Source organism: Actinia tenebrosa, unplaced genomic scaffold (assembly GCF_029948245.1).
Source record: "Actinia tenebrosa isolate PJP-AT-01 unplaced genomic scaffold, QUT_ActTen_1.0 PGA_scaffold0__85_contigs__length_37466705, whole genome shotgun sequence".
In the NCBI taxonomy this organism is placed as follows: domain Eukaryota; kingdom Metazoa; phylum Cnidaria; class Anthozoa; order Actiniaria; family Actiniidae; genus Actinia; species Actinia tenebrosa.
The window spans coordinates 14035600-14062121 of NW_028292569.1; the positions used below are offsets into that span (position 1 = coordinate 14035600).

General features: G+C 35.2%; 2 protein-coding genes and 1 long non-coding RNA gene across 3 annotated transcripts; 2 read left to right on the forward strand and 1 right to left on the reverse strand.

Annotated features, from left to right (window-relative positions):
• Positions 1–111: 111 nt before the first annotated feature.
• LOC116303507 (uncharacterized) lies at positions 112–15731 on the forward strand. The gene is made up of 2 exons (XR_004197965.2): positions 112–316; positions 15602–15731. It is a non-coding gene; the product is annotated as an uncharacterized LOC116303507 (long non-coding RNA).
• On the reverse strand, positions 1557–12541 carry LOC116303505 (uncharacterized). Its single transcript, XM_031713060.2, has 3 exons — positions 11651–12541; positions 5638–5815; positions 1557–5376 (listed from the first exon to the last, which is right to left on the reverse strand). The coding sequence occupies exons 1-3, from the start codon at positions 12182–12184 to the stop codon at positions 5312–5314; spliced, it is 777 nt and encodes a 258-aa protein (XP_031568920.2). The 5' UTR covers positions 12185–12541; the 3' UTR covers positions 1557–5311.
• Positions 15732–23783: 8052 nt separating the features above from the next.
• LOC116297997 (uncharacterized) lies at positions 23784–26049 on the forward strand. The gene is made up of 2 exons (XM_031706338.2): positions 23784–24690; positions 25283–26049. Exons 1-2 carry the CDS (start codon positions 23784–23786, stop codon positions 26002–26004), a joined length of 1629 nt encoding a protein of 542 aa, XP_031562198.2. The 3' UTR covers positions 26005–26049.
• The last annotated feature ends 473 nt before the right edge of the window (positions 26050–26522 follow it).

A 26522-nucleotide genomic window follows, 5' to 3' on the forward strand; every position in this document is an offset into this window, starting at 1 on the left:
GCTTATAATGAGAATTATCATAAATTTCTATGAAAATTTTTTCGATAAGAATTCATAAAATCGATTTTTCTCCTCTTTAAATATAAAACGGGCTTCTAACTTTTACTGAATTTGCGTTTTTCATTTTTGTGGCCCGTCAAGTTGGAGGCGCAAGCAACCTTGAGAAAACGGTCACGTGATATGGCATGCACCGCGCGCGCCTTTCTATTTCCGCGCCAAAAGAAAAACAGCAAGAAAGAAATTAAAGATGGCGGTTCGTTCAGGTTAAGAAGAAGAAGAGAAGTTAGGCTCAAGATGAATGAGTTCCAGAGAAAAGGTAACAACTAGTTAGATATCTTACGTTATATTTGTTAAGCTTTTTTTTCAATGACAGCTGTTTGACTAGCATTAACATATCTATGTATTGTGTTTGAATGAATAACATTACAGATATTTCTAAAAATAAGCTAAGTGCATGACTTTATAGTTGCGAAAAATTAACTGTACGTAAAACTAATTTCAATTCTTAACATGAAGTTTTCATAGTAATAGTAATAAGATAATAAATTATAACATATTTTAACTAAGATATTTTTTCATTTAAACCCTCAAATTTAAAAAAAGCTTAAATTCAATGGTTTTACAGTCATCAGAATTTTTTTTTAAATCATGAAAAATAACCTTCAATTATATTCTAATACAGTTCAGGTATTTAAGAAAATGTTTCTGAAAACAATTTAAATATTTTAAAATCTTAAGTCCAAGTCAATGAATTAGACATTTAGTTTTTATTGTCATTATTATTATTATTATTATTATTATTATTATTATTATTATTATTATTATAGTTTTAAATCAAATCACTAATAATTAGAAAATCCATAAATAATATTTGTGCTTGTAGTTCATACTGCAATAAGCTTATATGGCATCTATTTTTCTAAAAAAAATAAGGAATGTGGTGTAGAGTTTTGATTAGCTAAGCCAAGCTGATTGTTGGGTGTGGCTATTCATTCAACAGGTTGAAGGAGAGAAAAATATGACAGTGTGTTTCGGCATCCATATTGTAAGGCAAAACAAACATTTTCACCCTTGGAAATAAAATATCTTATCTTTCAAAAATGGTATTACCCCTGCCCCACATCATAAATATATATACCTCTATAGGTAAACAGAATGTTTAAAGAGATTGACAATTGTGATAATAATGTGATAATCATTTTAATGTGGTTAAATGTAATTTAGGCTAAGTTAGACTCGAGGTCAATGACATCTCGCAGTAGCGTTGTCATCATTAACGATGAGTTTAAAGTATAGGTTTTGTCTTTTGCTTTGGTGAACACATTTGCCCAATAAATTTCTGTTTCGCAATTTAAATAGCAATCAAAGAAAACATTATGTTGTTGTACACCCACGTATGCAGGTAGATGCTTTTTGATCATTTCTCCCCTTTTTTACTGACATTTTGTTGATGTTTTAAATGCTTAATGTGCAAATTGTCGTTTATTTTTGCTTGTTTGATTGCTTGTTTCATTTGATATTATATTTAATACCACAAGAAAAACATTGAATCAGAGTAGTAAAACATAATATTATAATTGTATTATTAAAACCAGGGCAATAGATCTTGTTTGTCTTGATGCAATGTTTTCCCATTTCAGATTCAATCAATCAATCAATAATCTATTTAAACATGTATTGTCCAAGAGCTGATAAAGCTCAGTTCAAAATACGAACGTGTAGGGGTGAATCTCTGTGAAAATAATAATAAGATTCTTTTTTGAGTTCTATATTCTATTCATGTCTTCTTATGCGGAACTGTGGAACAAAAAAAGGTTACTCTTGAAAGTTATACTTGGTCGATCTGTTATCTGGGAAAACATTGCACTAAAACAAATTACAACCACTAATGCACATCACTGTTTCTCCCACTAAATAAACTATAAAATCTCCCTTTCGCAATTAATAAACCATTTGGTTAAATTAGCTTTACATTTTCACTACCTACATTGTTTTGGTAATCATGATTGTATAGTTCCAGAAATAATCCATGCCCCCCTCAAGGAGGAATTTTTTTAAAGACCCCCTACCTACCTCTGGAAATTCCAATATTCTCTTATACAAACTCCATAATTTTTTGTTCTTTTTCTGACCCCCCTACCCTTCGGAAATTCCAAATTCCTCTATGGGGTGCATATGGATAATTTCTGGAACTACACATTCACGTAAAGGTTGAATTTGTATCCAGTTGTGTTACACAACTGCAATAATTAAAGCATATGATTTGATAGTTTACTAATATTATTTTATAAATCAGGTGGCATATCACTTAAATATTCCAAAGACACTATTACGAAACTAAAACTAACCAATAATAATAATAATAAACCAATAATTTTATCTTTCTTAAAAATACTTTTTTTAAATCTTTGAAATTTTAAGCCATCTTATACTAGGCTTTTTACTTAAAAAGGCCAGCATTGTGACTGTAATAGCTATAATACACTATTTGACAGGTTTTGATCTATTTCCCTTATGTCATGTCAAACGTTCAATCTAATTTAAAGCTTTTAAGACAGTACTGATTGTGTTGGACACAAAAGATAATTCTAGGCAGCCTTCTTTGTTCTAATAGGTAGGCTTACAATACTGTCGTTTACATTAAGCTAACCAAAACGACAAAAGGTATTGTTATGGTTAACACATTTACATCACTAGTACTAAGCCAATATTTAAAGACATCAAACCCACCTTTTAGATTCAGCTGACCTAGGCTTAAGTACCTTTCAAGGCATGTTATACCAAACAAAATCATACTATCATAATCATAATAAAAATATACAGAAGGGAAATATCTCTAATAAAGTTAGCTTGAATAATGTTGGTCAAAAACTTCTTGAGATTTCCTTTTTTCCTCTGTGGTTATGTTATGTCTATTGATTTTAGTTTCTTTTTGTATCCTAACTTGTTTCCAACAGTTTTGTCCAACCTTGAATGTGGGATTTAAAATTCCCATTTTCATCAGCTATCTAAATATACTTCCAAATTGATTTTCACTCAATTTTTTATTAATCTCATTTTTTTCCTCACAAGCAACCTTATTAATGTTTCAAACCCTCCTCATTATTAAACTTATTATCAAATGTCAAGCAATTAGATGACATGGATCAGAAATAGCAAACTGAAGTGTGGAATGCCATCTGACTATTGTGTGGTCATATTTTTTTCATAAATGTATATTTGGGTAAACTTAGAGTAATGCTTTCTAGCTTCTGCATATGCACCATTCAGGTAGTCTGTGTTGATTGCGATTATACAATATTGAGAGTATAGTATTTAGAAAGACTGTGGTTGATTGTTAATGGATAATCTGGAATAATGACAGCTGGTCATCAGACAATGTCTGGCCAAAATAATTGGAACTTGTCCAGTCAAATCTTTGCCTTGCTGGTCATTTTGACTAGTAACATTGAGCAAAAACAAGGTATGACTGAGCAAAACGAATTTGGCCAATCATCATGACAGGAGACTGATCAACCATTATTTTAACCCAGATGAAAGCTGATGTTATGACTCTTTAAAGTATTAAAATATTGTAAAAACTTATGGCACACAGAATATAATGGTATACAATATTAACCAATAACTGTGCTTGAAATTAGTGTTGCTCCAATCAGAATGCATGGACATTACACAGCGCCATCACATTACGACATAATGAATCTGTACCATAAGCATTTCACAGTTTATTAAAATCTACTTCTGATAACATGACTTTAAGTTTAAAGATCTGTGTAAATTAGAATATTTTACTACTTTCAATTCTAAAAAAACGTTTTTATGAAAGCAGTGAAACAATAGCCACTTGTTTCCGAATATTGTTAATAATTCAAGAAAAAATTGGTACTTCATTTCAATTATGACTTCTTTTGTAATTTTACAATGTTGCATATACTATAGGTATAGCTCACAGCTAGCTGTTTTAGACTGCTATAAAATATAACCACATCAAACAGTCACATCCTGACATATCATAGAATGACTGCAATCATAGGCCTCTTGATCTCTTCAAAAATAATTTCCAAGCTTGAACCTTTGATTTTAAAAAACCTTTGATTTTAAAAAAACCTGTTCATGATTAGGAGCAAAGTGAAATTCAGTATACAACTATTTCAAAAACTTTTACAGCTGGAGATCGGAAATGGGCAATCTGAGACAAAATGGATTATTTGTTTTTTTGTGTTTTCTGGCTAATACGAACTCCTAACTCAGAGGTCAGGCTTCATATTCCAATCTTAAAGAAAACTGCATTGTTTGGCTGTGAATATATTACATTTAGAAGTGTGTTACAAGGCTGTAGATGTCAGATTTATGATCTCCAACCGACAACATTTTTCTGAAACAGGTGTATTCAATCATTCAAAAAATCTAGAAAGTCTTTATTTCCTCAATCACTCAAAGTGGCCTAGCTAAAAAGGTTTCCTTGTAATATTGACTCAAAATCAGGCAACATATCTAAAAATCTCTTGCCAAAATAAAATTAGGCAAGGAACGGCCAAAAATGCATGAATACAAAATACAAATATAAATACAATATTACATAACACTTACAAACATATAGATATAGTTTTCACACAGCATAAAAGGCATTAAATACACTTGCAAAACAATAAAACTATAAAAATAACAAATGTGTTACCAAATTAAGCATCAATAGGGAGTTGGCCAACAACAGACTAATACCCAACCAGTACTTTTATTATTATCCAAACAATTAACCAACATTGCAACTTGTTCTTAAAAAGAGGACAACACTGACTGTTTCACATTGATAAGAAATCGTTATTAGGCCTCCTAATAGGCCCAGTGTAACAAAAGATCTTGTTGTGATAGACTTTTGCTCAAGCTGACTTCCCTGTTTTGACTTGCCCCAGTACATTTACATGAACAGGCTTTTTTATGCAAGGAAGTGTGAATATCTCTTTTTCAATCAATGCCTTTTATATAACAGTGAACATTAACTTGGTCTTTATTAAAAGATATGTAATCCCCTCAAAGAAGCGAAGGATATGGTAATCAGACTGTTGTATATTATATATAGTTTGCACATATCAGAAATTTTTTCGTAATCTACCCCATACATAAAATTATATATTTGAGTTAAAATCTGCATAAAGTCAGTACTGTTGTTGATATTATACATGTACCTTTGAATGATCTTTGTATGGCTACACTTTTTCATATTTTATGTACATAACAATGAGAGTATTGACTTGTGAGATAATGTAGAATCCTTAGAATTTTTTTCTTTAAAGTTTGCAAGTTCCAAGTGCTAGCTGCCAGAATTGGACTTCACATTGTTTTTCATTTCTGGAACATCCACGCATTGTGAACTATCTGAAAATAAAAGAAAATGCATATTTTTAGTATAGCTGGTTATGCCAGGTAAACTATATTTCAGAATAGACAAAGTTGATCAATGTACATCATTATATTGCTGTATTACATTTAGATACATAAAAGGGAAATGTGCTTTGTTATATTTTGTATTATTGCCTCATTTGTCACAAGTATATGCAAATGATTTCAAGTAGTGTTTCATAAAAATAATATACTTGTTTAGAATTATTTAAGCATAGTAAGTTCAAGGCTAAGTACCTTTCTTTTCAGTATCACACTCAAATGCCGATTGTCCACTCCATTGATTATCTGAAAATGGAAGGAAATATGGACACCTTTGTAATACTCTTTTACATGCAGCTTGCTTGCAAGGTTCTTTGTCGCCTATCATTTTAGGTAAAACTAGATTTGTACATATCCATTCCTTATAGGCCTCCTACAATGCAAAAAGAAATGGAAATGGTTAATGATCATTAATAAAAACAAAAAATACCTTTAAAGTCATGAAAGGTAGTTTATATCTGATCTACAACATTGAGCCAAAGGCAAAATTTTTAGATCAGATACAATAAGCTACAAAATAATGTCATAAACTATTTATAATCAAACATCTGGGTATGTACTATCAAGTTCTTTAAAAAAATGAGTTTTTGTAAATAAAAGCAATTATGTATTAGCTAGAGCTAAGAATTTCTCCAAAGATTTTTGCTCGGTTGTGTTGATGTTTTGTGCATCAAGAATTTATGACTTTCATAGAAATCTTAAAAAGATACCAGAGAAAAATACACTATTCAACTAGTTCTTAAAAATCAAGAGACATTAATATTAGATCATCATTATCTGGGTGGTTGTACTGGGAAATGAAGATACTGATATACTCTTGTTTTATTAATTCATGAACTCTAACATTCACAATAAACTAGCTTTGCAACTAATTTAAATTAATCATAAAATCACAGATTATTACCCAGATTTGTTTTGAAAGTATTTTTTTAGTATTACTTAAACCTGAAGCCAATAACGATTGTCTATAGAATAATAAATAAACAAAACATTCTGGTATTACATATATTAATTAGGTATTACCTATATTTTAAACAACCTATGATTAATTAATTGAAAAACAAAGTTAAGAACTATAAATGTTTCAAAAGAAATAAAAAAGCCACTCGCTTTTAATGTTTCAATGATGTCTTTATCTATTGTTAATATAAAATGGCCATAATAGCTTCCACAGATACAATCATTCAATAACAGAATTATTGAAAATCTCAGCACCTGCTTTCTTACAAAGAGTACATGTACATGTAAAGTTTTTCTAGAAAGGTCTTAAGTGAGGATCTTGAGAGAGTAAAGTCCAAGTGATCTCAGACAGTATGGTCACCTAGCAACCTATTATCCAGAGAACTACTTAACTGTATTTGACAAAATATAAATCAATGCTTGTATAATGCCTTTGGGAAAGATTAAAATCTAGTAAAATGAAATGTTGATCCAAGGCTGCTTTAAGTAAGCTTTGGGGATATTCTAATAACAATTGAAATAGGATAACAATACTTTAGTATTTGTACTACCAAAATCTTAAAATTAAAGGATTTGGTGGCTATACATAACTCATTGTTAAAGAAAACAATTAATATTTTCCAATGATAAAATTAATATATTTTTTGAATTTTAATTTTCTTTTTAATTGTATTTACTATGCCTTTTATGGGTGATTTTACTTCAAATTCAGAAACTAATTTAAAATGTATTGTTTAATCTTTAAATGGTGTCATCCCTTTAGGGACATTTTGTCATGGCATTTCAAAGAATCTGATAAAAGCATTTTGACAGTACATTATTAATTTCACAAATGAAAAAAATGCATTTCTTTTCTTTCAATTTACAATAAACATATTTAAGTTGTTTTTAGAACAGCATGTAATTCGTTTTTCAGTGCTCATAAAAAACAGCAAACATTAAAAAAATACAATGATGTTTTTCTTTTTATTTAATTCTGCATTTGAAAAATATTCAAATGTATCTGACATTGCCATATTCAAATTGATGTTTAGTTTTGACCCTGTATAACCATTCTAAGATGTCTAGTATGCTTATAAACAAGATGAATAATCGAAAATTGTATTACATTTACCATAAGTATAGCATTTGAAAAATACTTTACAGCATGTGTGGTAAAAAAAAACGTGGTTCTTTAAATCTTAGAGTTTAATCGTTAAGTAGTTACAGCAAAAGACTGATATCTTTATAACTGCATAACTTAATGCCAAAGATGTATTTAATAAAATTTATTACCCATTACCACTAGAGTAACAGGTGTTGTTATGTGAACCGTTTTATTCATTAAGATTCTTAAAACCATATAGACATAAATAAATATTTCCATTCCTTTTCAAAGTAATTGAAAAAATCTCTTACTCTCTTGGTTAGAAGACAATTATTATTCAAGTAATGTAAAACTTACTCTTCATAATCATGAAGTTCACCAATAATTGATTTAGGTTAGCTTGAAATTAACTGAATCTTTTAAAAAAAAAAACTTGAGATGGAAAAATGATGAAACATTTTAATGAATGATAAAGTATGACTGATTGATTCAGATGCATATTGGTTATGTTGAAAAAGGACTAATGATTTAGCAACCTTGCATAAAAATATTAACTATACTGCCAAAGATTAAATTTAAAATCACCATTCATACACCAAATCAAAATATTGCAACCCATTTGAATAACTATTGTTCTGGACTGACGAGCCTTGTGTTCACGTGGAAACAGAATTTAGCATCTTTGCATATATGTATGAGAGGCTAGTCAGTCCAGAACGATATTTATTCAATTCGGTCACTATATTGTTAAAATCATTTGAAAAATGAGCATCAAAGCATCAAAGGTAAAACATTTTCAATTGTCCAGCAATGATCAACTCATGTAGTTGCTGTTATTTTTCTCTAATTAGACTATTTGCTAGCCCAAATGTCATGTATTCACAATTCATAATATCAATAAATACTTTCATATAAAACGAAGTTAGATTTGAGTATTTTGTCAAAACTATTGAAGTCTTGAAATCCTAAATTAATTAATAAAATTAAATAATATTAATAATTAACCTTGTGTAAAGCAGAATGGGATAGCAAAACTTGTCCAAAACAGGTATAGGCATATTGCAAATTTTTCTTGCTTATCAATGAGATTTTTTGACTCATATTTCAAAGCAAAAATTAAGTTTTGGCCTATTAAAATGTGGTTTTCTTTCATTATTTTATTTTGAAACTAGAAAATTAGTCCTGAGCATCTGTTTTTAGATATATTGACATAATACTGTTTTAATGAACCCTTCTGTTCAATTTGCAAAAAAGAAATTATTTCTAAACCAATGAGAATCGAAAAAATATTCAATTATCACAAAATATTTTCCCATGGTGAATGTTTTAATTTTACTCGGTAGCACAGATTTTACTAAATAAAAGTAGGCAGTCGTCAATGAGAATTCACAAGGAACAGATGTAATTAGGTTTAAGCCATAGCGCTTTTTGACAACTCTTAATGCAAATGGCCATCGGAATCGTATGTAAATTGATGGACCTAGCTAGGGTCTGGTTTTTGAAATGTTTACTTCGTATCTATTTATACAATGCATAAAAGAAGAGGTCCGAGATCGACAAAGAAATATTCTTGGCATGTTTACCAATAGGCTGATCAGGCAAGATCCGCATGAAAAGTAAATAGGCAAGACCCAAGATACAAATATATTTCACAGAACCATTAATATTCTTATACACCATTAGAACATTAGCTATGCCTTTATCAAGCAGAAATGTCTCGCTAAACGCTCCTACAGTGTGCTCAACTTCAGCCATCTCTTAATGAAGTCCTGTCGATTTACCAAAACAAATAAACTGAGCAACATTTCAACTTGCATCTTTATATTATGAGAAAAGCACTTAATGAGGCAGTTGTGGAGTCCAGTAATTATATGCACTCTAAAAGATTTTCCTCGAAGGTAGTCTATTGTGGAAGACAGTCACTGTTTCCTCAGATAACACTCCTAATGTTGGACTAAGCATTTCAGTCTCTTATTTTATCAGAACATGTTTTTATTACGTGTTTGCACTATCTACTTTTCCAACACATGTTTTTATTATGTTTCTTTATCTTGACAGTCCTAACATGTTAGATCATTCTTTTTGGTCGTAACAGCTGTTGCTGTCATTATTCTAAGTAATATGTTGAAGCAACATACAGAAGACTAAATTAAACTCTTCTCTCGCGATATGTCAAACATGAAACAATTGCAATTTGGAATCCAAGGACTTTCTATCATTTTTGAACGGTGTATTAGTAGACTAAATAACAGACATTTTAACGGCCCTTGTACTCCTTTCTTAACCCCTTTGACTAAATCATCAATAATGAAAACAAAAGACAAAAGCAATACCTAGTCAAAAAAGGTGAACGTCGATTAATGGACTCTTATCGAGACTAGGCGCTTGACAAAAGGGGCAGAGGTTCGTCCAAATACCAACGAAAATGATTTTCTTTAGAGATCTTTAGACCGATGGCCACAAAAGTGTCCACATAACAACAATTCACTTAAGTCCGGCGATGGGCTATTTTGATTTCAATTAGTGACCTAAATGATGTTAATGTCAGCATTTGGAAAATACTAAAGTGCCCTATTTCTTCTGGTCAATATTAACATGTACATCAAATGGCTTTCGCCTTTACCGTATCGACAAGATAACGGTAGATTATCAAACGTAATTCAATAAAGGATGACATTCTTTATTCCACAAACGAAAAACTACTTCCATAAAGGCATTGGTGGAATTACCCATCATGTTCATAGACAGTGAATCCTCCTAAGCGGCGCAAACTCGTACTATTATACGTCGAAGATGTGAGAAAGCCGCACAAAAACGCCGCTCTAAAAGAGACCATCGCTTTTTAAAATGACTTCATATCGTTTGAAATATAAAAATAAAATTAGAGGCAAAAAAAACAAAGGTTGTCATTTGCCAATATCCTAATTTTACTCGAGTGAACAAAAAAACGGTATCCTAACTTGAAATTCCGTGTATGAAATCATACACCACCCAAACATGAAGGAAGAAAATGCCAATCCTTTGAAAATATGGAATGCTATAAATGCCAAGCACGTTTCTAGTGAATTATCGTCCTGCTGGAAACTATTGTAATACACTAATCGAATGAATGGAGTTTTAGTAAAATTCTAAAATAATGACTTGGAAATTATTCAATAATCAATACTTGTTGGTAGTGTTTACAAAGGATAAATAACTATTAAGTCCAAGACCCATTCTTGCTTTATGTACACGGGTCGAAAATCAAACAGTTTGCGAAAGAAAAGTAAACTCGCTGAGCCGCTTTCGATTTAAATCTTCTCCGGTTAAAGTGACTTAGTTCTAGCTGTTCAAAATGGACCAGAGTCACTCTAAATGTAAGTCACTGTCATGGAGCATAAGCCGAGAGCTAAATGAACCCTCGAAAGGACCGCGGTTTGAATCGAATGGCACAATTCCACGGGAATCATAATTTTGCCACAGATGCAAAAGGATGATTATCCCACCTGCCAAGACCAAATTGTCCCTAATTGTACATTGGACTGATCGAACTTGTCCACTGGATTTAATACTTTGAGAACCGGTAATCTGGAATGCTGATTTCATCTGTACAAATGACAAACTCTACGAGATGATTTTAACCTCTTTGAATGTCATCTCTTGGAGGTTTGTTTCGAATAAACAGCACCTTAATCTATCCCCGTCATATTTTGCGAATTATTGGCTTCAGTATAAGTAAACAAGCTCTAGTGAGAACAAAAATACCAGAGTACAGTCAGTAGAATTGATGAACTTCGAGTCGAGACGAAGAGCGATTCCCTCGTATGAAATAACTGTCTCGCAAACTCGCCATTCAGTAACAACCTAAACCACAACGTGAATGAAGCCGTCAATAGAGGGCTCTTGTTCTTACTACTGAAATATAATGTCACCGGTTAAGGTCTTATTAGATCTATCGAAGGGCAGACATTATAGAGCATTATTGTTTTTGGAAAATCTCTTGATAGCATTACAAGGTTAGGAAATTTGTGTCGAGCAACGAGGATGCCTCGGCTCAAATTGATCCTCTTCGGTGACGAGTCGCTTACGAAACTGTACTACATGACGATTTCATTTAATCGTTAGACATAGATCTCGCAATCCTGCCCAATAAAACACAGAAATCTTGTTGTTTAAACCTACCTTACAGTCCTTACACTTCCAACGAACTGAGTATTCCACGTTGCAATCAATACGCTCAATAATCCCTTCAAATTTGCTGTTCCACTGCGAAGCCACACAGTCGGCGTTCACAATCCCTAACAATTTTTCTGTACATTTATCTTCAGTTGCATTCGCCAGAAATGCCAAATGCTCGTGAAAAGGTAGAGTATCACAAAAGTCTAAGTGTAGCCTCTCCAACAACTGTTTTTGCTTTTCGTGGCTTCTCTGCTGATTCAAGCAGCCACACAAATCAGGTATCGTAGATTTCCACCCATTTAGATTACATTTGTCTTTGGCTCCTTCCTTCTTAGGACTAAAAATCAGAAGGTCGGGACAATTTAAAGAACAAGAACTCAGTACCATTCTATCGAAGAATATTAAACAAGCTAAGAAGTAAGCGTAACCCCACAAATGCCAACCCAGAGCTTTTCTATGTCTCGAAGAAGCTCTATACGTCGACCCCAAGTGGCTATTCCATTTGAGTAAAGTTCTCGCTCTGAGTGTAAGCGGCATAAGAAATCCACTTCATTGAGGGCAAACTTTCGGCCAAGTAAGCTTTAACGAAGATCACGAATAACATATGCAGTGTAAGCCACCGTAATGCTTAAGGAAGCCTTCCCACATCGAGTAGAGAGACCTTGTACTTGCCCCTTCTCTTGCTTGCTCAGTTCCTTCAAATTTTCAACTACATCCGCTGATGAAAGAAAGAGGAATTCAAGCGCATTTCTACGGATTGACTGATTGACAATATGTCTCACTTTATACTGGAAGTTTAGGGCTAAAAGATCGACTATGAGGAGACACACTCCACCAAGAGAAAGCAATGTGACGCTTTCACAAATCTCGGCTAGTCTGCTAGTAACAAACGGAAGCGAACTCTACCGGTTAGGTACGCCGATGCTAAGACTTGCTCATCTACGACCCCCCTGACGATCAAAATGACAGTCAATAACAACGCATGTCAGATGAGCCGATGCGTGACGTACTTAATCAAAGTAAATAATGCTTAATTTAGTCATTCCGTAGCTGAAAGACTAGTTCTGAATCAAGGACAAATACTCTGGTTCCATCCTTTCTTTTTGATTTTTTCCTCAAATAAGTGCAATGAGTTGTAAAGGATACTAGTGAAAATTCGGTCACAATATTCTCGTACGCAGCAAACGTGAACTAAAAGCAGAAGAAACAAGCATCAGACTCAGCTGGAAACTAATTAACTATGACAGTCAACCATCAACATGATTTTTAATTATTTTGTACTTAAATTAAAAACATTTTCGCGGCGATAATTGGAAGGGTTTCAAGATGTGCGTTATTTATCTTGAATGCCTATGAATCCGTTCCATTCTAGTCATTCCTAGCGTCCTAAACTATACTCAATCATATACTAAGGTCTTTACGAATGCGGTGAATAGGATTTTCCAGCTAAAACTCCAAATGTCGCTTGAAGAGAACGTGTGCTGACCCCTGTTGCCATTTCCGCCATCAAATTACATCCCTGCATCTTTTTTATTTATTTTTGTTGTTGTTTCTTAAAGGGTAATAGAGCTCTCGAGATATTTATTGATTAAGCTTGGATGTAATTATTCAGATCCAATTCAGAATCAATCTCATTCCTTCGCTCAATTAGGTTTTTTTAAACAAACTTGGCAATTTTGGACGGAGCCGTTTGGACGACGGAAACGAACATGATTTGATGCGGTGATAAAAGTTTTTTCATGGTATTGAATTCAGTAATATTCATATTGTCTTGTGTACACTGGTATATACTCATTCGATTTGACCTCTGTGTTTATGTTTTGAGTACATTAGATTTTGACATTGTTTACCAAAACATATGTCTTGTGTGGTTGGCTGCTTTTTTGGACTTTGCGCATAGCACTATAAACAAATAACAAAGGTATGGAACCGGTTTATATCGATTGTGACTATCAACTCAGAAAAAAGTAATTGCTCAAGGAAAAATCCAATGACAATTATCATCTTCATCATGTGGAATCAGGGGAAAAACGTAGAATCAGTTGGTTGTGAAGCATCAACCTTGATAGACTAGGGGATTGGGTGGACCGAATGCCCTCCTCTCCCATCCCCCCTCCCAACCACCCCAAGCCAACCTCCGCCAAACGACAACTGTATTGTTCAAACAAAAATGTTTAAAAATAAGGATTCTAACCAGCAATTCATCAAAGCCAAAAGAAACATAGTATGATATGATGACCAAATTCCCAAAAAAAGCCTCGTAAGGGACAGAGCGTATACTTACTATTCTCTTGTAACGTTAAGCCCAAATGTAGTGGTAGGAAATCAAGAATATTGTCGTTAATATTGTCGATCAATTTACATATCACATTCTAAAAATCATGCTTTTTACTCTCGTCATTCGGAAATGCTGGAATTGCATGTCATTAGTTCTTCGGATAAAAAATAACTAAGAAACCGTATTGCTCAAAAATACTTTCTTTTTCGGTATTGCAGTTCTCATGTTAACTATAGATGCCCCTCTCAGTCAAAAGTAAATGAAATCATCTTCAGTATCCGTGACTATCTAGTATTTCATGCGTATAAATGTTGTCAAACGACATTGACAAGATATGTTCTTCATTCATATGTATCAATAAGGTTCATTAATGTGTCATTTACTGAGAATTACAAAACCTGTGGGTTCATTGTCTTCTGTGAGCTTCACTAAAACCCAGTCGGGTCAGATGGCAGCTGCCAGAAGGAGACTAGAACTTCAAAGTGCCAGACTGTATATACTGTTAACGTGACCGTCTTGACATCCAGAGGTGCAAAACCATGTCTCGATAATTTTTAGTCAAATATTTGTTTTTTGTAAACATTTCAAATATCTTGTGTTCATACATACTGACCCAATCAGCCCTTTCTTTCATCTCAGGTACATAACTGTGCTCAGTTGTTATTGGTCATTACTTTCTTTGGTCATAACTTGTGGATATTTACTTTAAAAACCTTGGCCATTTATTTTCCTGTAAGGATACTTGAACCACACACTGTGCGAGTCCAGTTCGAAAAGACACGAAGACTGTTGGATAGAAACTAATTAAGACAAGTATTTACTTCCGCTTTGTCAGTGAAGTGAAGTTTCATTCAAACACCACATTTAAAATACTGACTTGGCCTTTTTTAAACAGCCGTTCAATTTTACTCACGCTACTGAACCCCGCCCAACATTAGTTAATTTGCATACCATCCTGGCTGGTTCTCTTTCTTATTTGTGCATACCGCTGTTTCGATGACCACAGACCCATTTATAGAGGTTTAGCTTCATGAATCATGGGTTTATCATTCATGGGTTTATCATTCATGGGTTTATCATTCAAAACTGAACTTAAAACTCATCTCTTCAAATTAGCATATTCTTTGTAAATAATTTTATTTTGTCGTTGTCTTTGTCGTTTGTTTACTAGCGCTTAGAACAGATTTGTATTTGCGCTTTATAAATAAATATTATTATTATTATTATTATTATTATTAAACGTCTTGGATTTCAAAACATTTGTATTTTCAAGTTCCACATGTTCCACAATTCAGTAGATTTCTAGCTGCATTGAAGTAATATCTCGTACGAGACTAAACTTGTACAAATGAGTCTGTAGTCATCACACATGTACAGTATTTACCGGATGACAAAAGACAGTTAATCGCTGGCTGAAAGCTTTTGCTTGAAACTCGAAGCTGGGAAAACAATTGTTTCTCGGCTAGGGAACTTTTCATTTTTCCTGGGAAGCGGGGACGGGTCAGTAAGTTTTCACTTTAGTAAACGCGAGTGCACCCATTTGCAAAGCTGGAAACGTTTGATTCTTCCCAATTGTAGAAAAGGCAGAATCCAAGAAAAATAAAGACTACACGCAGTCTACCCTGTACCTTATCAGTTGCTATATGGCTCAAGGGTGTTTTCTCTTTACTTTTCAGGAAAACTGATCTTTCTGGAAATCCTGGAGCATGACTGATTTTAAATGTACAGAAACCATCATGATTTCATTTGAACCAATTACAGCGCGCGAGTTTATTGCTCGTCCAATAAAATTGTCCTGAAACGACACATCATTAAGTGATTTTACTATAGTTATACGGAATTTGCTCTTTCAGCTGTTTGCTAAAACATGGGTCTAGTGATTCCAGAATAAATTTAACTATACTGTGCGCATGCATGCGGCGACCATCCGGTTACATTTTATAATTTTTCAGTGTTCAGTCCAGAGCATTGCAAGGGGTTCCATGGTTCGTGTGTAAATCCGAAACAAATATAATGGTATTGCGCATGCGTCAGAACCGTATTTTTGGAACTCGCTCGCTGGTCAATGTTAATTTCGTCGAGCGTGCGCAGTAAGAAATAAGGACAATGGGAACAAGAAAACTCGCTGGCTAGTTACTGAGTCCATAAGTCACAAGCTAATCCATGCAACAAAAATTGAAACAAGTGCGGTCCAGGTTAACAAATAATTGACCCTTTTTTACTGCTTGGGTTCAATGTTTCCCACTTCAGACCCACAACGTGTTGTTCTCCTAAAAATAGGATTCTTTGTTTCAACATTATCCATTATTCGTTTGTCTTCTTAAGTACAACCATTGAACAAAGAATTGATACTCTAGGGAATGACACGTAGTAGATGGAGATGAGAAAACATCTTTCAGATTCAGTACAGATCTTACAACTGTCTACTTTTATTTGTCAAATTAGTCAAACGTCTTAGAAGTATTACAAAATATGCACATAAAGGGGTTGAAACTAAAGAAAACAATAATAAGCTCGCAAAGAAACTTGGAATCAATAGCGCAGCCGTGACGTCATAAAAACGAAGACAAAGTCGAAATTCGGACAAACAAACTTACAAGTTCCGATCGCAGTTGATCTTAGTCTACATGGGTTATTATTGTAACTTTAAGTAAAAATAATAAAATTGGTTAGTATAATCCTCGTAGCGGTTAAACAGAATGCAATGTTTGTCCGAATCTTTAAGCTATTTTTAGAATCAGTGCGCTGCGCTATTACCTATACAGATTACGATTTCCGTTGTAAAGAAAGAAAGCTATTTAAAAAAACTTTATTAACAAAATACCTTAAATTTGTGTGGCCTCGCCCATGACTAAATCCAGTGGATTTTTCTGTCGTGAAATATAATGCATGAGCATAGATGAAGCTTCAAATATAGCTAAAACTCACTATAACTACATGCTAAATAGAGTATGCGTTCTAATTTCATCTTTCCTCAGATTATATAGATCTAACGAAAATAACAGATGGAAGGGGGATATTCTCTAAGTATATTTTTTCAGCACCGACGAATTAAAAAAAAGGCACTTTATGTATGAATGTGCATGTGATGTTTTCAATGTTCGGGTCGGGTACCTTTTGCATGCGTCAACGGTGCATCAAATCTACACTACTGACGTTGTTACGTGCAAAGTGAAATAAAGACAAGAATAACATTGATTTTGTGACTAGATATCTCACTGTCAAACATACTAATACGTAGGTAAGAAGAACGGGTTTGCACAATGCAAAGTAAAGCATCTCTCCGAGGCCACAAATCTGCCGTTCAGAAGTTTTACGCATGAACAGCTAAAGCATATACTTGAGGATTTTTTGTTTCTTTTCAAGGAAAATTTAAAACAAAGACGAAACTGGTACGTGACCTTGGTCATAAAGCTCTTTCTGACGTATGTATCACGCTGAATAAGTGAATCATGACGTCTATACGCACTTAAATGTAAGTTAGAAGAATGTAACTAAGGTCAGCGAGGAAGTCGCTTAGTTAGAACGGCAGATTAGAGCACTCAAAATCCCTTTAATCGCCTCCCAATTGGTTATTTAGCTGTTCGTCTACTTTATTCAACATTTTGTATTTTTTTGCATTCGTTAGAAACGATTTACATAGAATGGTTTGAAATTTTGAATGGTAAGAAAACCTTAACGCGTACAAACATAAATCAGTATTGCGTTATCAACCAATGAGCGTCGAATTCATGTTACGAGCGCACATGCAGAAATAAGAAATAATGACCTTTGGCTATTCTTGTATTATTTGAGATTTCGATTGCCAAGAGCCTCACTCGACGTCAAATAGCTCCTCGTATAATATAACAGACATCAAGAACAGGGGGGCAAAGCATAGTCTGTCTAGGATTATCTACGACCAAACAGCAACGTAGGAGGGTCGGGAGGGGATTGTTACGTGCTAAAAATAAAATTAACTGTAAACGAGGTTTTTGGATAATAAAATTAGACGCTACTATGAGCAACACGGCACTACGTGCGGGAAAAACGATTTTTTGATTACCAATCTCAGTCTAAAAGAATATATTATTTTGATTTTTCTAGAATAAACTCCGTGGATTTTACGTATTTGAATCAAGATTATCTCGCACAGTTAAGACATTTATCGTAGTTGTTTTTAGACCAGGTCAGGTAAATCATGCCCTGATTTGTACTTCTGGTCGAAAACACGTCTTGTAGAACGTTCTAGACTGACCAGTAAAAAAAACTTGTAAAAAGAGTGTTTTGCTTTGAGCCTTCCGTTCTTAAAACACTAATTGTGCAAACAAAGATTGTTTCATTGACCGACGAGAGGAAAAAAATGCAGTACAAAAGCAATGATAAAGATGATACTAGCACCATGTGAGCTATTCTAAAGTCCCAATGAAAATAACGCATGTGTATGATTTGACAGTCGGCCCAAGTTTTGATAGTCAGCGGAACTCTAGATCCTTCGGTAGGTACTTCATGTATGGGGACACCAAATGTCCTGGAGTAGTACCTATACCATGTATGTGTAGTGCACGTATAATACCCCTAATGTCTGTGGTACCAGCAGCACCTGTAGTAGGTGTAGTACCTGTAGTACGTGTAGTACGTGTAGTAGGTGTAGTAGGTGTAGTACCTGTAGTACCTGTAGTACCTGTAGTACGTGTAGTACCTGTAGTACGTGTAGTACCTGTAGTACCTGTAGTACCTGTAGTACCTGTAGTACCTGTAGTACCTGTAGTACCTGTAGTACCTGTAGTACGTGTAGTACGTGTAGTACGTGTAGTACCTGTAGTAGGTGTAGTAGGTGTAGTACCTGTAGTACCTGTAGTACCTGTAGTACGTGTAGTACCTGTAGTACCTGTAGTACGTGTAGTACCTGTAGTACGTGTAGTACCTGTAGTACCTGTAGTACGCGTAGTACGTGTAGTACCTGTAGTACCTGTAGTACCTGTAGTAGGTGTAGTACCTGTAGTACCTGTAGTACCTGTAGTACGTGTAGTACCTGTAGTACGTGTAGTACGTGTAGTACGTGTAGTACCTGTAGTAGGTGTAGTAGGTGTAGTACCTGTAGTACCTGTAATACGTGTAGTACCTGTAGTACCTGTAGTACGTGTAGTACCTGTAGTACCTGTAGTACCTGTAGTAGGTGTAGTACCTGTAGTACCTGTAGTACGTGTAGTACGTGTAGTACCTGTAGTACGTGTAGTACCTGTAGTAGGTGTAGTAGGTGTAGTACCTGTAGTACGTGTAGTACCTGTAATACCTGTAGTACGTGTAGTACCTGTAGTACCTGTAGTACCTGTAATACCTGTAGTAGGTGTAGTACCTGTAGTACCTGTAGTACGTGTAGTACGTGTAGTACCTGTAGTACGTGTAGTACCTGTAGTAGGTGTAGTACCTGTAGTACCTGTAGTACGTGTAGTACCTGTAGTACGTGTAGTACCTGTAGTACCTGTAGTACGTGTAGTACCTGTAGTACGTGTAGTACCTGTAGTACCTGTAGTACGTGTAGTACGTGTAGTAGGTGTAGTACCTGTAGTACCTGTAGTACCTGTAGTACCTGTAGTACGTGTAGTACGTGTAGTACGTGTAGTACCTGTAGTACGTGTAGTACGTGTAGTAGCTGTAGTACCTGTAGTACGTGTAGTACCTGTAGTACCTGTAGTACCTGTAGTAGGTGTAGTACGTGTTGTAGGCGTAGTACCTGTAGTACCTGTAGTACGTGTAGTACCTGTAGTACCTGTAGTACCTGTAGTACGTGTAGTACCTGTAGTACCTGTAATACCTGTAGTAGGTGTAGTACGTGTAGTACCTGTAGTACCTGTAGTACCTGTAGTACGTGTAGTACGTGTAGTACGTGTAGTACCTGTAGTACGTGTAGTACCTGTAGTACCTGTAGTACCTGTAGTACCTGTAGTACCTGTAGTACGTGTAGTACCTGTAGTACGTGTAGTACGTGTAGTAGCTGTAGTACCTGTAGTACGTGTAGTACGTGTAGTACGTGTAGTACCTGTAGTACCTGTAGTATCTGTAGTACGTGTAGTACCTGTAGTAGGTGTAGTACCTGTAGTAGGTGTAGTACCTGTAGTAGGTGTAGTACGTGTTGTAGGCGTAGTACCTGTAGTACGTGTAGTAGGTGTAGTACGCGTAGTACCTGTAGTACCTGTAGTACATGTAGTACGTGTAGTACCTGTAGTACTTGTAGTACCTGTAATACCTGTAGTAGGTGTAGTACCTGTAGTACCTATAGTACCTGTAGTACGTGTAGTACGTGTAGTAGGTGTAGTACCTGTAGTACCTGTAGTACCTGTAGTACGTGTAGTACGTGTAGTACCTGTAGTACCTGTAGTACCTGTAGTAGGTGTAGTACATGTAGTACCTGTAATAGGTGTAGAAGTTGTGTAACAACTGTAGTACGTGTAGTAGGTGTTGTAGGTGTAGTAGCTGTAGGTGAAGTGGAGGTAGTACCCGTAATAAATGTGGTTGTTATTGTTGTTGTACCTGTACTTTGTTGATCATTTTGATTGCATTTCGCATTTTCTCTTTCCAATTTAATTTTTACTATACTGTTGTATATGAATCTTTGACCTCCATTTAGGAAAAATATAGTTGATCACGTTAAATGAATAGTGCATTCCGCATAAACACTGACACCCTCCCTCTATCACAGAAAAAAGATCCTGTATGTGGACGTCGTTTCGACGCGCATTCTTGAGATATTATGAATTCAATTCGAAGAAGCCTTTGCGCATCATTTTCAAGCATTGAATGTCCGATGCTTTGTATTAGCATTTAATTCTGTTGTCTTTCATCAATCATGCTGTCTGACAATATTTTTTTTGTCAAAATGAGCCTTTTTATTTCACTTTCTTCATCAGAGATGATTCTTAATTTACATTTATCGCAAAACAAGTTCCGACTTGGGCTATTGATGGCGGTCTGTACTTTGTTGTGGCTTTCTGCTTTTTTCGTCATCATCACTTTCAACAACATGATCACCATCATTATTTTTATTTTATTCATTTCTATTTTATCCTTCATGTAAACTAGTTTCATTTTAACTTTTTTTCAGTCCTGACAATCATTTGATCTAGTACTATATCATCATATTTGCATTCCAAAATAGCTTATAAACCTATTTCAAAACGGTTTTTTGATAGCATACAAGTTGACTAATCGGGTGATTTCGATTTTCACTGAGAAGGCAAATGCGGGCTTGCCGATATGTTGTAAGATTAAATACGTCCATCATGCATCCTATAAAGGTATTCCTTCACCGGTTACTTTCTTCGTAATCTTCTCTTTTTTCTGGGAATAAAGCTTTGGCTAAGACTGTCCACCAGCTTATCTGCCTCAGTCCTACCTGAAAGTGAACCGCAAAAGATATTTCAACATTTGTTTCATTACTGAAAGGTTAAATGAATTCGTTCTAAGGGAAGGAAAATAAGAGGGTGCAAACTACAAAGCATAGGAAAGTTTGGAAAATCTATATATATATTTCCTACAAAATCGTTAATATATCAATTGCCGGGTTTTTTTCTAGCTAATTTAGCTTTTCGGAAATTGAAGAACGCGTTGCAAAATGGGGCTTTTTAGGAACGCTTTTATAGCATATCCTTTGCCTTCTGACAAAGAACACTGATAGCGGAAATGATAAATGTATATATATTTCATTTCAAATGTCTTTCATTTCTTTATGCATGAAATGTCAACTGACCGACAAGCGTCCCTAAGAACAGAACAGCCCCATAATGCAACGCATTTCTAGATTCGGAAAAGCTGCTCGAAACATTTTCCAGTACCTTGACTCCTCTTATTTCCCTGGTCAGGCTTTATTGATGATTTGGCAACTACGAATACGAAAAAAAAAAAAAATGTAATTTCATTTCTCAGCTATCTGCTTTTTCCTATAGTCATGAAGCGCGCATAAACAGTGTTGATCCTAGAATAATATAATCAGATTTACGTGTGAAATAATGCAGTTTTTCCAGTTATGAGAAAAAGGCTATCATAAGAGAATGTTAATGAAAAGACATTTATAGACATTTGTATATTTATCTAGTGTTACTCACTATGCATTTCTTTTGCAACTTCGGTTTCTTCTTCTGCACAATTACCGTCTGCACGCTCATCGTCACCTTTTCCGTCTCTACCTTCTTCCTCGTCATACTCCTTACCCTGGACTTCTTCTTCGTCATCGACTACGTCGTCTTCCACATCCTCGTTCTTATTGCCATCTTCTTTACCGCATTCATCATCTTCAAACTCCTCGTCATTATCAGTATCACCATCGTTACTACCTTCCTCGTCAAACTCCTCACTCTCACCCTCAACTTCTTCTTCGCCATCACATTCGTTGTCTTCAATCTCTTCACCCACATTATTTTCGTCATCATATCCTACATCTTCAAACTCCTCGTTTTCGTTTCCACCTTCTCTACCACCTTCGTCGTCTTCAAACTCTTCACCCTCAACGTCTTCTTCGTCATCACATCCTACGTCTTCAAACTCCTCATCTTCGTTACCATCTTTTTTACCACCTTCGCCAACTTCAACCTTATCGTCTTCAACCAGTCCTTCGTCGCAATCATCGTCTTCAAAATCCTCATCCTTTGATTCATCACCTTCCTTCTCGTCGAACCCGGCTTCTTTTAATTTCTCGTTCCCTTCACCTTTGTCCGTTCTGGTCACTTCTTTTCCGCCACCCTTCTTTTTAGTGGAGTTTTTGTCTATATCGGTCATAGTAAAATAATTATTGCATTGATATATTATCCAGCTAAATTCAGCTAAATGGCTGAACGGGCCACAATCGATTTTGTTACTGACCTTCTTTTTTTCCTTTCTTTTCACTGTGTGCAGTAACTAAGAAAAGCGAAGAACACTATTAATAGCTAGTTCAGTTCAAACTACCAATACTCAAACTCCACGCATATTATTTCAAGAAATTTTTCTAATTTTCTAATGCGCGATTTTTTTCTCTCTCTTTAAAGTTATGCTCGATTTTTTTTTTTTTTTTTTTTTTTTTTTTTTGGTTTTTGTCCGGCCCCCCTTCGAAAATCTAATGATTCGTCCCTTAGTCAAAGATTTTTAGGGTAGACTATGACCTTGATGAGCGAGGCTCTAAGTCTTCATCTAAACTTGGATACACCTTCATCCCTGATTAAGGTTTTTAAGGTTTTTTTAAGGAGCCTCTTAAACATATAAGCAGGTAGAATTTTCTTAATTCACATTTCAAATCTAAAAACAGTTTCTATAGACCCTTCGCTATTTTCGCCAGGTGACCATCAACAGTGGGGCCTTGATATATATATATATATATATATTGTTTTACATTGACGAATTATTTACAAAGTCAGAGATCAGTTAGAAGTGAACGTCCGGGCTCTCGAATACTATTTGGGGGTTGACGGGAAAGAAAGTTTTTTATATTCCCCCTCCCCTTCCCTCTTATAATAACGATTCGATAAAAACTTTCCACATAGTTTACTGATACAAAACATCTTACCTCTGAGCAGGTCTTTTAACAATTCGGGGGGAAGGATATCCTGGTGAATATAGGTAACCCGTACATTTCTGTTCCCCACCTTCTTTGCCTGGCTCTTACCAATTCTTTTTCTTTTAAGTAAACCACGCAGGCTAGTGCAACTGTACCTCTCGTGATTGATGTGGGTGTAAAATGATGGTTCGATTACAACGCATGGCACACCATCCGTGTGGCCTATGCTAAATACCTGTCTGAGCTGTGAATAGAAAATTGCAAGTAAGATAACTGTCATGCAAACCTGCCTGGCCCTTGCATGGTATCCTTTTGCCTCAAAAATCGGCCCGGAACTTGCTATAGCAGTAATGACATGTGCATTGTATGCATGGAACTGGAAACGTAAAGGGAAAAGCTTGCAAAACAAGAGAACAACTCCTGTGGTCCCAGTGGAAATATTTAAATCAAGTTTTACAAAACCTTCTCCTCAGGAGCCTCGCATGAAAGAGACTACCGAAAGAGATACAGCCCATTCAACTTCATCATTGCATGTTCCTTTCAGTACATCCGCAACAAGCGTGAAAAAAATCAAAACGGAAACGACGTTAAACTACATCATACAAAGAGTGCTACACCTGCAAGACTTCTGTTGTGCGATAACAACAAGATGCAAAATCAAAACATTAGATGTGATAGCATTGCTTTGGTCAAATAGTGTTACAATGAATGACCTTATTGAGAATGAGTCAAAATTAAATGAAATAGGACTTGACTTAACTGATCAACGTTGCGACAATCTGGAAAGAAATCTTTCTGGTCTTAACCTTGGACTTGATAAAGTTGCCAGGGATGGAAACTGCTTTTTCACTGCAGTCTCCAGACAGCTCAAGAAACACCTGATGCTTTACAGAGAACAATTAGAAGCACGCTGTACAATGCTTGGGATGGGTATGAGTGAGGAAGCAGATAAAGAAAAACTTAGGAAGCTGTTCGTCAAAGAAGTTTTAGAAAATATAGATTACTACAAAAATTGGATGACTAGCGATAACTATTCAGAAGAAGTTAATAAGTTCAACCAAGATGGCTATTTTGCCAGTGAAGTGGGCGACCTTTGTGCGAAGGCCACAGCCAGACTTCTACGAATCCCAATTGTTATCGTAACAGCACTTCCAACTCAGCCCACTGTGCCATTTCTACCGCAGGAATTCATCATTGCGATACCCATTTACATTGCTTACGATCATTCTGGACCTGGACACTACGACGGAACAATAGGTAGATTCAAATATTCTAACATGTCCGTCTTAGAGTGCTTTTAGTCTCACTGTTGAATAGTTAGATAAATTTATCTAAATTAGTTAACTATTTAGTTGACGTCACCTAAAGTAGAAGCGCGCCATATAACAGTCATGCTAATCCGGGGGTTTGCTTTACCAAAGAATGTGGGAAAAAGCGTCCAATCTGGTAATCATTTCCCCCTCCTCCCCCCCCTGGATTTTGAAGCCGTTGGCACGTGATTTTTGAATTTATGTGAAGTCAGCTAAAATAGTAAAATAATTGTCTAATTTAGGTGACGTCAACTATTCAACATTGAGACTAAAAGCACTCTATTAAATAATTATAACTTATAAATGGCGTGTGTGCACGGAAGTTGGGTATTCTTTTAATTAACTTCCCTGTAAAATTACACATGTGCTGAATCATGAATACAAATAAACGCAAACAAAAGGTTTTACTTATTTGCAATATTAGATTATTGGCTTATTGGCCACATGTGATATTCCAGGTGTACTGGTACAAAGTAAGGTTTAGTTATTAGTGGAGTTCGTGAAAAATGATACTAATTGCTACACTTGTATATTTTCAGAAAGTTCAGCTTCTGATGAGCAATCCATTGCAAACGTAGTAAATGAGAAAGGGTGTACATGCGGTAAAAACTCACAAAAAGAAAATAAGGTTTCGTGTGTATCAGATAACTGCCCGTGCAAAAGGAAAAAGAAATCCTGTACACGTAAGTGTCGATGCTGCAGATGTAAAAACACCCAAACAGCGGGCAAGGACGCTGTAGTAAAAGAAAGCCTTTATGAGAAAAGCTGCAGATGCGGACAAGGTAGAAAATCTAAGGGAGAGCAACCGATTCAGGAAGCGTGTAGGGATGGCAGTAGAAAGTCTAAGTGTCCTTGTGTGGCAAGCGGTATTGGATGTACAAAAATGTGTAGGTGTTTAAACTGTGCAAACATAATTCAGTCACGTGTTGCCCCTTCAACGCCTACAAAGCCAAGGAAAAGAAAGAGGGAATTAGCTTCTCCCTATAAGAGAAAAAGGGGAAAAACTTTCATGGAAAGTAAAAATGTGTCCATGAAGCCAGGGATATGGATAAACCTAGAAATATATTGTTTGATGATATGCCGTGAGGTGCTGTTGTCTCAGGATATTTCAGTAGAACCAAGCAATTTGAAATCGTTGTATAATTTTGTTGCAGGATCAAATAACATTAAGGCCATGTCTTTAACAATAAACTTGAAATCTCAAGCCCAAATTACGGCAAAATTAGCACACATCAAGAATTACCACAAAGTAATTTTCTGAAATCAAGCTCGATTTGTGTTCTAGGTGTGTTCGATGAAGCTTGAATTATCAGACGTAGTATTTCGGTTAAATATTTTCAAACTTATCAAACTATTTACTATCGAATTTGTACTGATCTAGGTAAATAAAATTTAAAAAAAGTATTGCGTTTTTCTTTGTTCTTATTTTTGCCTCTAATGTCTTTTATGACAGTTTTTGATGAAGTGTGACCCCCAAAGTTTGATGTCTCGTTTGCCAACTAGCATTTCAACGACCATCAAACAAAGAAGCAAACTTGAAAAAATACGTACTACACGTACTACATGTACTACACGTACTACACGTACTACACGTACTACAGGTACTACACGTACTACACGTACTACACGTACTACACCTACTACAGGTACTACACCTACTACAGGTACTACAGGTACTACACGTACTACAGGTACTACACGTACTACAGGTACTACAGGTACTACACGTACTACAAGTACTACAGGTACTAAACCTACTACACCTACTACACCTACTAA